The sequence below is a fragment of the Adiantum capillus-veneris genome, chromosome 8 (genome assembly GCF_014529385.1).
Source record: "Adiantum capillus-veneris isolate H3 chromosome 8, ASM1452938v2, whole genome shotgun sequence".
NCBI classification, from domain to species: Eukaryota; Viridiplantae; Streptophyta; class Polypodiopsida; order Polypodiales; family Pteridaceae; genus Adiantum; species Adiantum capillus-veneris.
Genome location: NC_140938.1, coordinates 97,712,566 through 97,728,400, shown reverse-complemented (window position 1 = coordinate 97,728,400; position 15,835 = coordinate 97,712,566). Strand labels below are relative to the sequence as shown.

The 15,835-nt window shown below is 40.3% G+C and overlaps 1 protein-coding gene across 5 annotated transcripts; it reads right to left on the bottom strand.

Annotated features, from left to right (window-relative positions):
- Window positions 1–5,409: 5,409 nt before the first annotated feature.
- On the bottom strand, window positions 5,410–15,435 carry LOC147452616 (paired amphipathic helix protein Sin3-like 4). Of its 5 annotated transcripts, XM_086518251.1 has the most exons (26): window positions 15,297–15,435; window positions 14,979–15,072; window positions 14,617–14,690; window positions 14,344–14,498; window positions 14,117–14,260; window positions 13,735–13,918; window positions 13,544–13,642; window positions 12,546–12,716; window positions 12,092–12,440; window positions 11,883–12,016; window positions 11,500–11,575; window positions 11,377–11,406; window positions 10,977–11,254; window positions 10,696–10,850; window positions 10,484–10,611; window positions 10,132–10,386; window positions 9,237–9,815; window positions 9,070–9,140; window positions 8,326–8,964; window positions 8,133–8,230; window positions 7,811–7,949; window positions 7,580–7,732; window positions 7,324–7,487; window positions 6,549–6,663; window positions 6,306–6,457; window positions 5,410–5,864 (listed from the first exon to the last, which is right to left on the bottom strand). In XM_086518251.1, exons 4-26 carry the CDS (start codon window positions 14,415–14,417, stop codon window positions 5,861–5,863), a joined length of 4,191 nt encoding a protein of 1,396 aa, XP_086374377.1. In that variant the 5' UTR covers window positions 14,418–14,498; window positions 14,617–14,690; window positions 14,979–15,072; window positions 15,297–15,435; the 3' UTR covers window positions 5,410–5,860. The 5 variants fall into 5 exon arrangements, with proteins under 5 accessions (XP_086374377.1, XP_086374375.1, XP_086374376.1 ...); XM_086518249.1 differs by having other exon boundaries at window positions 14,344–14,690; XM_086518250.1 differs by lacking the exons at window positions 14,617–14,690; window positions 14,979–15,072 and having other exon boundaries at window positions 14,344–14,612; window positions 15,297–15,425.
- Between the last annotated feature and the right edge of the window lie 400 nt (window positions 15,436–15,835).

Below are 15,835 nucleotides of genomic sequence, written 5' to 3'. Positions count from 1 at the left end.
TGAATCAAACCGCACCTATAAAGCTCGACCAAACAACCATCTACCCAACAATACCTAGGTTCTTTGTAATGTTGGGTACATGCACCATGTCAGCCAGATACTTTACTTTTCCATCTGTCATAGATAATGGTACATTTATTGTATGCATAGTGCAATGCACATTATCATCCCCAGTCTCTACATATTCAAGACTTACAAAGTCTACATTTCCTTGAATCACTCACGATGATTGGTCATGTGATTAGATGCACCTAAATCCACATGTCATACATTATCACCAACTTTTTCACATTTCCAGACATAGTATTTAATATATGATGTAGCATAAGTAGCCTATCAAGCTCATCTACATTACTGATAGTGGTTGCATAATCATTTTGGTGTCTGATGTCTAGACAATGACGTTCAAAGTGACCATGTCTCCCACAATCCATCATACAACATTGCAATGTTGACCTGTATTGTTATATTGTGCATTTTGATGGCCTCTTGAGCTCCCTTGCCTTGAAAATTTTCTCAATTGCCTATGTTCTATCTCTGGAAATTAGTTCGTCGTTGTGCTTGGTGGTTGCCTTTTCCACGACCATCTCCATGATATGTACCATTTATTCTTTCTCTTTCACTATTATTGTAGAGGACCTGTTCAAAGTTATTTCTTCCATGCATAGATTTCCTCAAGTTCCTTCTCTTCCACAATCAACAAGGACACTAAGTCTATAAATGCAAAAATATTCTCTCGAAGATGGATGCCAATTTTAAATTGGTTGCTATTATGGACCTAAACCCCACAGACATACTTCCACCTTATCATCAACAACAACTATAACACCAATTGATGCAAGGGACTCACAAATTTTCTTTATCTTTAGAGAATATTCATTGATAGACACGTTTTTCTTATGCACTATGTTTAGATCAGTCTTCGACTGTAGCTTCCTTGATTTTGTATTGGTCACATCTAGCAGTACTAAGGTGTCCCAAAACTCCTTTGGGGTGTGAGTATCTTATATGTGCCCAATTATAGTGTCCTGCACACTATAAAAAGCTAAGGTGTCCCAAAACTCCGTTGGGGTGTGAGTATCTTATATGTGCCCAATTATAGTGTCCTACACACTCACAAAAAGCTAGTACATGACCTTCTAAGATCCCTAGCTCCAATCCTTAAAGTCATTTATATGCACAATAATTACACATTGATCTAGTAGTGTTGGTGTTATCCATAGAATCCTTTATCTGCACAATAATTACACATTGATCTAGTAGTGTTGGTGTTATCTCATTCTATCTATCAATGTACTCCCAATAACCTTAAACCATAAGAAAACTGGTCATTCTAAAATTCCAATCATGGAAGTTGTTCTTGTCTAGCTTACCACTAATAATCTAGTTAAATCCATCATTGTTAGATAACATGTTTTCAACAATTCACCAAGTCTCTAGGTAGCCTGTTAAAAGCAATGAGCTACAAAAAATGCTCCCAACTTTGATTGAATAACCGGAAGAGTTTTAATTATGCCCTTATTTTGTATGGAGGCATGATTCAAATATAATCGTGTGAAAGTGAATCTTTGATAGATATGTCACTTAGTTAGAAGGTAAAAGGCGCGAAGAGAAGTCACGAGGGCAGAGTTGTGCCCGCGACGAGTGGAAGAGAGCCATGCAAAAGGGGTGAGTGCTCTAGCAGAGAGTTTTTTTTTTTTTTTAATGGCTTCATGCATGCTGCAAGAAGCAATTGCTTGTGGTCACATGGTTAGCATAGGGATCTTGTCCCGGGAGCCGTGACTTAGGTTCGACTCAAAACTGTAGCATGCATCCAATTTTGAAACATGCTAGAAACACTAAGGTAGAGGTGGAATCTGTGAATATTCCACCTGAATGTCACTACAATTTTGCAAGCATTCCTTTAAGGCGAATCTCTTGCTTGGCTTGCTGGCAGAGGCAACAACGTAGATGGCAAACCTGGGATCGATCTCGTCTCCTATATGCCTACATCAGAGGAATGCCTTTATAAGGGTGGTGAATCCTTCAAAGGACGATAAGGCTAGAAGGGATTCCTTTTTTACATACCAATTTACCATTTTATTGATATAGCACGTCCGTGCTCTCTAGATTAGAGGAACATCTTGTTGTGCTCCCCTTCCATTGGTAGGTATCTAAAGGAGAAAATCTTAAAACAAACCCTTTTAATGACAGATTTTTGAAAATTATGACCATATGACCAAAAAAATTGCCTTTACAAAGGTAGATGGGTGACCATATGACCAAAAAAATTACCTTTACAAAGGTAGATGGGTGTCAAATCCTATTTCTAGGACTCAATGCATGTACCTCGTTTATGCACAACTTTTAATAGATTGAAAGCTGCAGTAGGGGAATTAAGGTACTATTATTTTGATTCAGTTTGAGAGGCTTGTCTAGCAGCTTAAATGTGGATATTGAACTAAGGGAGAGAAGGAAATAGTGTCCCAAAAGGTTATGTATGGAAGATGAAGTAAGAATCTATTGGTAATAACACAAATATTCAAGATAATAGTGAGTGAATCATGATGAGAGGAACTATCATCAAGTATTGTTGAAGAAAGTTATGCCATCGCACCATCGAGGAACCTTTGGGATTGTTATAGAAAATAAACAATGGCCTTTATGAAGATGCAATCATGTACTATTTTGCCTTGAAGGTATGTGGGATTATGTAAAACGTGGCATTGATAAATGAATTTATGATGAGACTTTTATTATGGGGGTTTCTTGCAAAAAAATGGTATGCTACACCATGCTTCCTGAGTGAGGAAGAAGAAATCATCATCAACATTGATTGTCCTCGCCAAATGCAGTTGTTGTCATTTATGCTGATGAGGTGGTAGATAATCAATGAAGCAAATAGTTGTATGCACTAGCCAAGGTTACATGCAAGCACACATCTTTTGATTAAAGCATGACCCATTGTGCGCAAGATGTGTTGCTCTTAGTTTCAAAGGGGAACTAGATGTGCATCATGCAAGCCTTCATGATGTATCATCAAGCTTAGTTTCTTCAGCTTGAGGACATTTCTTCAGAGCATGGTGTGTGAGCCTTAATGACATCTCATCAAGGGGAGTTTCTTCAGGTTGAGGCAAGAACCAATTTTGATAAAGCATAATGGAATTCCTATCACTAGAGTATTTTCTGCCCACTGCCCAATTTACTATCTTCCACAGATTTCAGATCAAGGTTACCATTATCACTAAGTTTCAAGCAATCGCACACATTCCTTTCATTACTCCTATTCAATTATTTTATGAGAGAAGAAATGTCAATTTGACAACACAAATCGGCAAGCAAGGTTGGATGGTACATGCTGACAGTCTTCGTGATAGTGGATTTCTTAAGAACACAATTATAGGGAATATTTTTTCAATGCGTATGAGGGTGCGATTGAGTAATCAAAGACAACAAGCTGTTTGCAAGCTTCTTGTCTCTTAGATGCAATTGTTGGAAGGTATGTCCCAACATGACAAGGCTTTTTGACAAAGCTATCAAAGTAATACACATGATATTTCAATTTAATGTATTTGATTTGTCCTAGCAGATAAAGGAAGTGCATTTTCTTGATACAAGCATATTACGAAGTCCTTATATGCCTAGGAGTCTTGGCACTATCAAAAAGAACCTAGCATTATCAAGAATGGTGCATCTTTTCGTGATTATTTTAATAGGAGAGAATAGCACCAACCTCCCTCTTCCTGCACTCTCGTTTAATGATCGTTTGTGTAGTGTTTCCATACTCACTCATAGCTTAAACATGCACACATGTGACCAATACTAAATATGTTTAGTCAAACACAAATTGAAATAAGGAAAACTTTAATGAGTTTCGTTGTTATTGTAGGGAGAGGAACCAAAGATACAATAGTATAGATATTATGTGAATTGAATTGTGAGAATCTCTTTTGGTTGGTTTTTCAAAAGGAGAAGTAGATTCTAGAGGATAATACTCTATCAAGGTGAGAACCACTCTCACTCTCTCTCTCTCTCTCTCTCTCTCTCTCTCTCTCTTATGACCTTTGTATTTGAGAGAAGCAAATTATTATCTTCATTTTTTTGGTTTATCTCCCACCTCGTAACACCTATTGTGCACATAGTTTTGTGTGTGTGTGTGGTTTTTTTTTTTGGGGGGGGGGGGGGGGGGGGGGGATGTGGAGCTGAAAAGTTGTCACAATGCTTAACAATCGTAGAAATGAGCATCACAATTAAGAAGTTGCAGATGTCTATAGGAAGGGCTCATGTGATGAAAATATGGGGAAAGCAAGCTCTAATGTGATCAAAGGTTGGGAACTCAAGTAGGGGATAGCGGGCTGACCTTGAAAAAAAAAGTTACGCTTGTGACAGGGTTACAGTTACAAGGTCCCTTGAAGTGTGAATAACTCCATAAGTGGAATGATTGGTGTGCATGAGGCTTAGAAGCTGGGAAGAGGGCCTATTATGCATTTGAGAACAATGTGAAAGGTGTCTCATCAACTATGCACATTATGTTGCCTAAGACTTCGTGATTGACTATGATGCAAGCAAAAAAATTCCAAGACTAAGTGCATCATCTAAGAATGGGCCAAAAGCACTATATTAGCACATAACAGAAGCATGATCACCACATTTCCAATCATAACTTCTCGAGTGTATTGCATAAAAAGTACGTGTCAATGGCAAGGAACACATCTGGAGATAGCCAGCCCTCCGCATGATGGGGCAAGCAATGAATTTTTGCACTGCTTACAAACTAGCTATGTGGCCTTTGAGCACACATGCACAGAGAGAGAGAGAGAGAGAGAGAGAGAGAGAGAGAGAGAGAGAAATGAACTGTTATAATAAACGTCTTCAAAAGGTCAAAATGACCTATGAGACCAAACCTTTACAATCCTGTCAGGATACCGTTTTCCTCTTACAAGATTCATCTACTCTTTTAAGTGTTGGAGATGAATGGTAGGCATCGACGCTCGGTCAGAAATACCTGCACCTGCCGTACTCTCCCCAAAAAGCTCCCTGAAGTGCAACTCATCTTTACAGCACATGGAAGTTGAGCAAGGAATCAACCTAAACAAATTGCATACACCATATACACACACGCACATGTGCACAGACACACAGAGAGAGAGAGAGAGAGAGAGAGAGAGAGAGAGAGAGAGAGAGCATTTGCAAGCAAACCTAATGTTAGCAACTATCTTCCTCCATAGTACAAGTCAAACAGCCCATGAGATGATAAAAAACCCCAGCACTGGGCAAGGAAAGGGGAACGGCCGAGCAAATGTGACCCATGAACCAGAGCAAATGTGACCGATGAACAAACCGTATGTTTAAAGTATGTGCTTTGTGCAAGAAGTGTACATTTGTGCAGAGAGAGAGAGAGAGAGCATGCATGCATGAATAGCTAATGACTTTGGGCAAATGAAAATGATGATATAGCACTCTACACATGTCGGATTCACAATGTCGTAATTACAACCGACACAAGATCATGAGAGCTTGTCCTCCATCACATAAAATAACAAGATTTTTAATATGGATGTGCTACTATTAAGCATTTGGAAGCTGGTTGGCTTCCTTCAACGACATACTCGCAGAGTCGTATAGCTGCAATGACAACCACGAGCTGAGAGAATGCCCTTGCCTAGGCTCTCCCTTTTAACTTTACAGCAGAGCATTCATTGATGATGTACATAAAATTATGAGCCCCAGCTTTCCGAAGAGGCTGCATCGTGTGGGATCGTATAAGAGTTATATCAAAAACGCTTCCACAAATCTGTGTACAGCCTCTTAAACTGCTCGCTAAATGCGTATGATACAAGGCGGCACAAGGCTAAGTTCAACACCTTCAATAGTCAAGACGTCATCTGTCCACAAGACAATCATACTCTCAATACATGGTTAAGAGTTACATATTCAATAAACATAGGCTTTTCTTAACTTCTGTTGGACAAAAAGAAAGCATAATTAATTAACACATGAGAAAATTCTGGAATAGAAGGAAAAAAAGAGGACGGAAAGCCAAACCACGCCTTTAATGAAGCACACTTGTATGTGCACCACGCACACAACAAATACAAGATCAAAGAGAGACAACATGGAAAACCAAATGCAAAAATTAATTCCAAGATCTAAGAAAGGGTTTTTATGCAATGTGCCCACCTCTTAAAGAGTTTCTGAAAGAGTCAATAAGGCAAAAGGAAGCCGTGCAGCAGAAATCAGGGACAGTTTTATTAATCCAAGTCCAAAAGTTCATAAACTTTATTTTGAGAATTCCTAAAAGAGCATGCACCATGGTCTTCCGTTACCTGTCTTTCTTCTGATTGTAATGACAATCAATCCATCTACGGAACTTTAGCACCCTCCTGCTGATAAAATTGTTGGAGAGAGTACTAACACTATCCCGTCGCTTTCTTTTCCTGCGGAAAAGTAAGTCCTCTGTGTCTAGAACATAGGAGACCTGCACAAAACCAAAAGTCGTAACGATTTACAACACCAACAAAAGCTGTTATAATTTACATTACATCACAGCGAAAAAGTCAGCTTGCTACCTTCGACGTTTTGCAGGATATTTTGCATTCCAAGCCATTTGCAACAAACACATTCTGCATTGCTTTGGCCATTGCATTCTGATCAACACCATCTTCACTACAGCAACATTTATTTCTGCTTTGGAAGTTCGAAGGATTAGTATCAAGGTGAGACAAACATAGATTAAGTTCACATTCAACTTATACGGACTCTCGTGCACTAAAAGAAAGTCTCATTGCGTCATAGAAACATGGTACTGGGAACAGGGACACACAACAGATCCGGACAGTAAAAGTTAGGGAACAGGGTTGAGATCAAGAACGGTAAAATACCCTTAATTTCTTTTATCAAAATTATCAAAATTATGAACTACACGTGTCACTCTTGAATTACAAGTTGAGCAATGGAGGTTGAGGCTTGAGCAATGAGCTTGAGGCTTAGCAATGAGCTTGTGCAGTGTGGCTTAACCTCTTGAGGAGAAAGCCTAAATTATAGGCATGGTCCCTGGGCATAATGCAACCCAAAAAAAAACAGGCCTTTTGCCTTCTCTACATCCCCGGAACGCGTTCCGAATCCCGACCCATTCCCATGTGCTGTCAGGTGATCTGGGAAAGGCCGTCCTATCCCTGTCTGTCTCAACCAGGGGTCCATCCTATGTTACTATACATCACATAACCACAAGCTAAACACTAACTGCCAAAGTTTACCATAGCAATAAAAGGAATGGCAAGCAAGGTACATAAATGCTTCTCAAGGTAAAAATGTCTGCAATTATAACATAAATAATAGCTATACCTTCTTAAAAATATTGGAGGTTGCTGTTTGTGAATATCAGTGGTGGAAAATAAGAACTCATTTAGGTAAGTAAAAAAAGATGATTCTATGGCGTTTGCAGCAGCTTCCAGCTTCTCTGCACCACCCTCCATGAGCTGTATGTAAAGCTGACTGGGATTTGATCTCTGAAGGAAAAAAAAAAATCAAATGTAAGAGTCCACAGCCCACGCCAAAATTTAACACGCAGTAACACAGCGCAAATCCATGACATCCTTACATGCTCAAATCTGTAGATATTTTCATCCTGCAGAAGGGTAGATGCATTTGCATGGTAAACCGCATCAATAAAACCATTGGGAGCGCGAGATTTTTCATAGGTATGCAAAGCTAAAAGCTTATTTGCCATCTCATCGGACGCAATGGATTGAAGCTGGCAAACAAGGATTCCAATAATCATTGAGAAAAACTTTGAAACCCTTATACTCTTCCGTAAATTAACATTCTGTACCTGTTTGACCAGCTTAAATATAAGCTTATCCATGGTAAAAAGTACATAAGACTGGGTTCCTATTAATGCCCGGCAGTCATCTTCAAACTTCGCATTATCAATCGTTCCATCTAAAAGGTTGTAGAGTGCTCGCATGAACCTAAAAAAGAAAAAGCAAGCGGAGTTGGAAGATGGTGGTGAATCTACTGGCACAATTTGGCAGTAATGCTTGTACATGCATGCACACACCAAGTGTTGCATTTTTTGATGCACATGCATCTATGAACACATAAAAGCTTGTGCAAACGTTCTAGCAATTTGCAAATCATGAAGAAGATTATACTTTCGATAGAGCTCAGATGAGTGATCTTTAGGGGATTTTTGCTTCTCCTCTGCCGCAATTGCATGGACCTTGGCAGCATGTACGCGCTCATACAAGGCCTGCAGGCACAGACAAGACTCTTGAAAGTTTTTTTACACCCAGTAACTTCCAATGATAAGAGACCTTTGAATGGTTGATATACCACACAACTTACCTGGTGAAGTCTGAATAGCACATACAAAGTGTCATTGCCATAGAACACAGTGGACTCTCTGCTAGGAGCAGGATTGGAGATTATAGAGGGAGCATGAGCTGCAAGAGGCATGCATGAGTGCAACAACTTCTCTGAAGAAGCCAAAGATATTGCTTCACCTTCAGCATCTGCCATTCCTTCAGCTTCACCTTCACTCTCGTTCTTGACTTCATGCTCATCTTCATCATCTTCTCGCGAATCCTCCGCATTACCGGACTCGGAACCAGAAGCTTCCTCGCCAGCCTCTGATGGATTCTCACTATCATCGAATGATTTTGGTGCACTCTCCTCCCCTTCATCGTCCGCATCTGCATCATGCTCACCCTCCCCCTTTCCATCGCATTCCATCTCCTCATCCTCCTCCGCATGACCACCGAAACCATGACTAACAACACCATCTTGCTTTACAGCTGTCGGAATAGAGTCCATTGAAGGCCCTCCATTAAAACCTTCGGGTAGCCTTCCATCTGCTTCCGGAGAAGGTGAAAGTTCTCCCTCCTCTCTTTCCATCCTTCCATTTACTATTATTCGCGGTGGATCTGCCTTTATATCTACCATTTCACTCTCTCTTTTTCCATCAAATGCCCTTCTACTTACATCCTACATCCAGCAGACAAGTAAAATCTCGCTAAGCCCAACAAGGAGACTCATCCACCCAGACCAACCACAAATAAACAACAAGAAAATATTCATCAAGACACCTACCACGGTCACTTCCCTCTCTTTTGTACTTTTGTCATTCAGTCTATCAGGCCCAGGATGGACTGGATTCGAACCTGTAGCAGCCATAGGAACTTCACAGAGTTAAAGTAGAGACTGGCTAGCTTTTACATCAAGATTCTATCTAAACAAAGAGTCATACAACATCTTACCAGTCGCGTGCACCTGATCTGGTTGAGAGCTTGCTGCTAAAACACCCTCAATTCTAGAAGTGGTATTGTTGATTTTCAGCTCCTCTGGAGCTGCAGCCAAAGATGTGCTCTCATCTGTTCGGCAGGCCATTACACTTGCACTTAACTTCTCAGCTCGAGAAATCTCCATTTTCTCGTTTGATAACGTCCTTTCAATATCCATTTCTGAGACCAAGCCCTTTTCTTCTTTCCTTACATCAGCCTCGCTCTTTCGTGATCCAGTCTCTTGGAACTTTGTGGGCTTGCCTTTCGAAACTTCTTCAGTATCCTCTGCACCATGAGATCGAGAAGGCACACCAAATATTGGTTCAAAAAACGCAGTCCAAAGCCGCATGATCTTATCAGACTGCTCCATGGTAGTGCACATCTCATCAGCTGAATGTTTGATTATCTGGTATAAATCCTCATTTACATCAGGCTCTGGATATTCAAACCTCAGGTCAGGAATCAATGACCTTCTATTTCCAGCAGCAATAGAAAGGATAAAATCATCATCTTTCTGCTTTCTCTCATTGATTTCTTTGATTTCCGCCAAGAGAGCTGTTACATCCAAAATAGATTTCACTATTGTGATGCAACAACATTCAATGTAACTCAAAAGAAAGCATTTCTAATTCACCATCTGTGATCCGCCAATCATTCATTCTCACAATCAGAAAGAGTTATGCACACGGGATGAAATTATGTCTAGAAGTTCACAAATGGTGCCCTTAAAAATCATGCCCTTGAGCTTCGGAGATCCTTGCAAGCAAAACATAGTGAGATAACTAATAGAAAGACCATTGAGTGAATCCACTGTTTAAGAGAAACTTCTGTTCAGGAGAGCCGTCACTCACTGCTAGAAGAAAAGACTCACCTTTCATGCTGAGGCTCTTCTTGTCTTGTTGCTTGAAGTAGAAACTTCGATGATCCAGAGACTTGTGATAGTTCTTGGCATAAACTTCGGCCCAGACTTTGTTCATGTCCTCCTTACATTTTGTCCACTCATCACGTTTCTGCTTTAGCCGACTAAGAATTACGGGTAGTGCAACAGCAGCATTCTTGCGAAGTAAATCAATCACATCCAATCCATGGTCACCATATATACGCTCCACACATCGGATATTGATGGCTGAATCATATGCAAAGATATTTACACTTCCCAAAAGAAAGGTAGGTGAAAAAATTGGACAAGCTCCACACAGAGCAAAAACCGTTAACAAACTTACCAGTTAAGTAGTCGTCAAGGTGAGCTTGCCCATCTTGTTTAGAGTTTGCCTCTTGCATTGTTTCATGTAACTCCTCCATACGCTTTGCTGTAATTGCGGTAGACTCCAACAACATATCCAGCTCAAATCTGTAAAAAAACATAAAATTAGTGTTTATTTCAATGATTTTACAATAATCTTTTTAAAAAATGAAATGATCAATCCAAGCATACCGATCATCTTCACAGCGAAACAAGCTTTCCTCGTATTGATTTCTCCTCATGTGCTTGAACGAATAGTCCTCACTTCCAGAAGTCACAGAAACCCATGTGTCATTGAGAACCTCATGTGCCAAGGGCTTGCGATGGCTGACCACTGGCTTTGGATACTACAAACAAATATGTGAGATCAGCAAAACAGACCCCCTAGACTTGCCCGAAGTCAGGTCAAAACTAAATGAATAGAGCTTCGTGAGATCCGATTATAATCACTTCTGAACAAGAGTAATGCTTACACTCTTGGGCAATAGCCGGTAGCTTGGAGTGCACTGCTCACAGTTGGAAAGGTCAAGCTCAGAAATGGGTTTAGTCATGTATTTTTCCCTGTTGCTTGCCAATAAGCCCTTGTGACTAGGAATTTCTCGAGAAAGATGCCTATCCCGCTCTTTCTCCTTCTCTGCATCTCTGCCATGTTCACCTCTTTCTTCCTCCCTACTTCTTTCCTTCTCTCTTTCTCTGTCTTTCTCCCTCTCTCTCTCAACCTTTGGTTTCAAAAGAGGTCCATCCCCAAGCTCTGCACACAATTGAAATCAGAGCAATAAATCAAATGAAAATGATCCCAAAGCAACTGAAAGACCCGAGAGAGCGTTTTCAAAAACCAATAAATTTCAGACAAATAGCACAAGCAGCTCTTACTTTTGCTGACAAGATTGGCAAGGTAACCCTCTAATATAAGAAAAGAAAAAAAAAAATACTTTTGTTAGCGAATAGATTGGCTCATGAAATAATAAATTAAAAGAAGAGTTTGAATTACTTTACCATTGCTCTCGCAATGAGCTAAAAAGTCATTGAAACCTTCAACTAGTTCTGGAAACTTGCCCAAAACTCCATCCACCTGGGAAAAAATAATATCACTTACAATCTGAACCCATACAAAAATAGAGAATTAACTCCTAAACTGAAGTTATGTAGTTACTCAAAAGAAACAATAAAATATGCACTACACTACTTTTTCCATGTACCTTCCAAGAACTACTATTTACTTTTTACTACAACATTACTCTTTCACATTCCCTACATTAGAGGAGCTCATTCATGATAGATTTGAGCATTGAGAAGTTTCGCAAAACTCTCTGAATAAGCATTTCACTGACGATCAGAAATGAACAAAGCAACCAATTTTTGGAAATGTGTCAACACACCAAACTGTGCAGCTGCTTGCGCGTGATGATCTCCTCACTGTAAAGATTTAGGCATTTCAAAAATTCCTGATAAGTCTCCCGGCTTCGCAACTTGCTCTTCACATGTTCAAAAAATGCAAGCTTCCTCTGGAGTCCTGTACGATGGGTTGCACTTCAGAGGAAATCAAAGCAAAATCAGAACATTACTACATCTACAAGAAAAAGCATACCCTTAGAAGCCTTCTTTTCCTCTACTGATGAAAGAGGCGCAGATGTTCCAGCCATTGCTTCTCCTCCTTCCCCGCCCTGAGACTGTTTGCGAATTAATTCATCAGCTCTCCTAGCTGATTTCCTTTTATTTGGCAGTCTTTGCAGAGCATCTGAGTCTTTATCTCCCTCTTGGTCTGAATCTTTCTCCTCTCTATCAACTTGTTTGTGCTCTTTCTCCTCTTTATCATCTCTCTCCTTCTTTATTTGCTCTTTGTCTGCCTCCATAGCGACCCGGTCATGTCGCTCTCGGTCAAGTATCTTCTCTGAGCTGCGGTCACATTCAACTGAATTGTTGGCCACTCTTTCTCTCTGTACACAACCAGGTAGAACATTTAGAAAGAAAAATACAAAAAATTCATAAGGGATTATAAAAGAAACAAAGTGCACAACATTATAAGAAGTTGCTTCCCCTACCTTCACAGTCTTCTCAGCCTGTGTATGTCTCATTGCTAGGGGCTTCTCATCTCTGCGCATCATGGTAACTCCTGATCCTCTTGATAAAGGATGATTAACACCACTAGAGTCAGGAAGAAAACATGTGAATTCCTCCAAGAGATCCTGATGGTCCTTGAAAAGGGCAGCAACCTGAAAACGAGGTAAACGTTCTTAAAAGTGATGCTGCTGCCATTTCAGCATTGCCACCTTCTTGAAAACAGTAAGTTAGAAGTAGCATAAAATCTAATTGACATATATGAATTCAAGGCCTGATAGATGATAGAGCTGAAACTGTCCAGCAATCATTGAAACAATCATAACTAGAGTGAGAGAGAGAGAGAGAGAGAGAGAGAGAGAGAGAGAGAGAGAGGAGAAGAAGAAGAAGAAAGGAATTTTAAAATCGTAGGAAGCTATCCCAAGAGACCTCAAAGATCTATCTGACGAGAGTTGAACTCTCAAGAGTTGTTATTCAAGAGGGGAATGGCTTAACCAATTTACCACACTTGGGTGATAGAAAGGTTATACCATTTTCCTCTTCTTATTAACAACTCACACACCCATACACACACTCGAAAGAGCAACATGACATAAATTTAAAAGCCTCTTGACAATACTGAGAGAAAATGGTAGAAAGCTGGAGTAGTTAAGACCATTAGTGGTAGAATGTCAGTACAACATCGAAGCAACATCTAAAGAAGGTGGGCATTTCAACTACCTAGCCATTCCCACCTCAACATCAGCCTATCAAAAAAGTCAACACAATTTGGAACTTAGCTGATGATCCATTCAAAAGCTGCCCTGGTGTCTACATGAAGCAAATAATAATGCAGCACCCTTTCATACACATGAGCACACTACCAGCATATTGAACTTCTACACAAGTACAACCACCCCTCCATTGGGCGAAGCATCGGAAAATACAAAGAATCCCTTTAAACGATGGTTGCACCAAAAGCATAAATACAGTGAGCTCTTACCTCCTGATACACTTCATTGATTGACTTGTTCCCCTTTCGATACAGATTCAAAATTTCTAAAAAAGCTTTGTAAACTTGCTCGTCCTGTTGAAACCTAGTCTGTTGGACAAAAGCATGGGCAGAGTCATTTAGACTGGATTTAATAAGAGAAGATAACCCTGAAAAAACAAAAAAACACACTGCAATTGTACCTTAATTTTGTTGACATAACTAATGGCCTGGTCAAATTCCACAGGTTGCCTTTTAGGGCCCTCGTCTTCTGGTGGGAGCCTGATCTCATAGCCTTTAGGCAGAAATGTGTTGAATCCTAGTATAAGGTCACGATGACCTTTAAATAATTCCTTCACTCTAGCTATAACTCCAGGTGTGTTAATCCTACACAACGTGAACACAAATAGAAGAAGAAACATTTATAAACCTGGCATACATTCACTTGCTTTTAATCTCAAACAATCGATACAGGAAGAGGCTAGCAAGTCTCTACAAAATTATCAGACATATCGGTACCTACTAACAAATATTTAGAAGCAGCCAAGCATGCACCATAGTACAACAGCTGTAAATGATGTTTACCTTTGTGCTTTGAAGTCTTTCATCACCTCCAGAAACTCATCATATTTGCCTTTCTTATCCTTGAACATGTCTTTGACTGCTTGAAGATACGCTAACGCATCATCTGTTGTTAGACGTTGTTGGGATTGCACAGCAGGGACAGACCTGAAAGGTGCAACAAAGTCAAAGCAATAAATCAGAAGGGACACAATCAGCCAAAGAAAAAAAAATAGAGAAATAACACTCACATCTCTCCACGGGACGTCGAGTGTCGTTTGAGCTGTGGCCCTGTTGCCCCATTCTCATCTCTAGCACGCTTCATGATGAAGAGAACAATCCTTTTGTACGGACACCCTTACAGGATCCGAGTTTTGAAGAGCTTACAGCTTGTAGTTCTTCTTATCTGTGTGAAGTTTACTTCCAACCTCATCTCTAATGTAAAAAGAGCAACGCAACTGGTGGGAATGAACCCACAACTCCAAACCAATCAAAACGAGTTGTAACAGTTGTTGAACCACTACCCAAAAAAAAACGAAGATGCATTTAATATGATGAGGGACTTCTGCACAACCTGATCTGCTTTGATGTGTTATACCTGCAGGAGACCATGGCAATACAACAAAAGACATAAGATGCAAAGCCAACAAAAAGAGCAGAAAATGGACAGCATTCCATCGGAACATGATACCGGGAAGACGCAGCAGGAGAAACTGAGGAAGACGCAATCGTTAAAAGAACAGAACAGGAGCAATGAGTTTCTAGAAGATGTTGTGTATTTGATCTGTTTCTATATGTTTGAAATGCAATGGGTCCTGGCTTGAGAGGCATGCGCACATGAAATCTTGCACAGTGAAAAACTCAAAGAAATAGGAAGCACACTTACGGGAAGTGGAAGATAAGCAGACAAAGCTTCCTTAAAAAAGAAATGGATCAACATTCAGGAGAAAACTTCCTGCAATACAAAAACATGGCATCCTCTACCAGAGTATAGGAGGCCCATCATCATGTCAGTAGCGAAACACATGATTCAAAGCGGGAATGGCTTCTCCCCAACGTCAAAGATGAAATCAGCAGTGAGAAGATAGCTTCAGCCGCCATAGACATTACACAGGAAAACGAAAAAAATAACACCTTGCACCCGCAAAAATGGCGATAACAATGCGCAGAATGAGAGAAAATTACGAAGCAAGGAAACTCTTACCTGTGCCTGTGATCTCTCTGCCAACAATGGAGGTGAGCTCGAATGGAGAGATCTCGGATACAATGGCGTAGAGACTGCTCAGCCCCGAGTAAAAAGAAACGAGGCTTCGCTTCTGGTTTTCTAGCTATGGCGATGGTGGCCAACGAAACACAAAAAAAAATGAGAGTAGAACGAGCCAGGAAGGGAATGAGAGCGAGCAGTTTGGTTTGCAAAACTACGTTTGAAGTGTCCGCTATACTCACACATAACACATACTTGGTCTGGTGTCCATTGAGTCAAGCTTGCCACTCTAGGGATATTTCATAGGCCTAGAGTATGCACCTATCATGTAGCATCCACCTCTTCGAAGCACATCTATGAGGGATAGATCACAGAGCATGCATCTCTCCAAAGACGCACAATTGTGCGCACCCTCATCGATCATCACTAAGTTTCAACCACCCATCGTCAATCATGATCACACTAGCCATTGTGGAGTAAGCTATGTGTATGCCATTGCAAATGACAAACAGCTATCACATTCAAAGCATGTAAGCTCC

Coding starts and splice junctions, on each gene's coding strand:
- LOC147452616 (XM_086518249.1), bottom strand. CDS start 14,417: ATGAAGCGTGCTAGAGATGAGAATGGGGCAACAGGGCCACAGCTCAAA. Junction 12,441..12,545: donor AGGCTGAGAAGACTGTGAAG/GTAGGGGAAGCA, acceptor GGTTGTGTACAG/AGAGAAAGAGTGGCCAACAA. Junction 10,387..10,483: donor CCTTGACGACTACTTAACTG/GTAAGTTTGTTA, acceptor CATATGATTCAG/CCATCAATATCCGATGTGTG.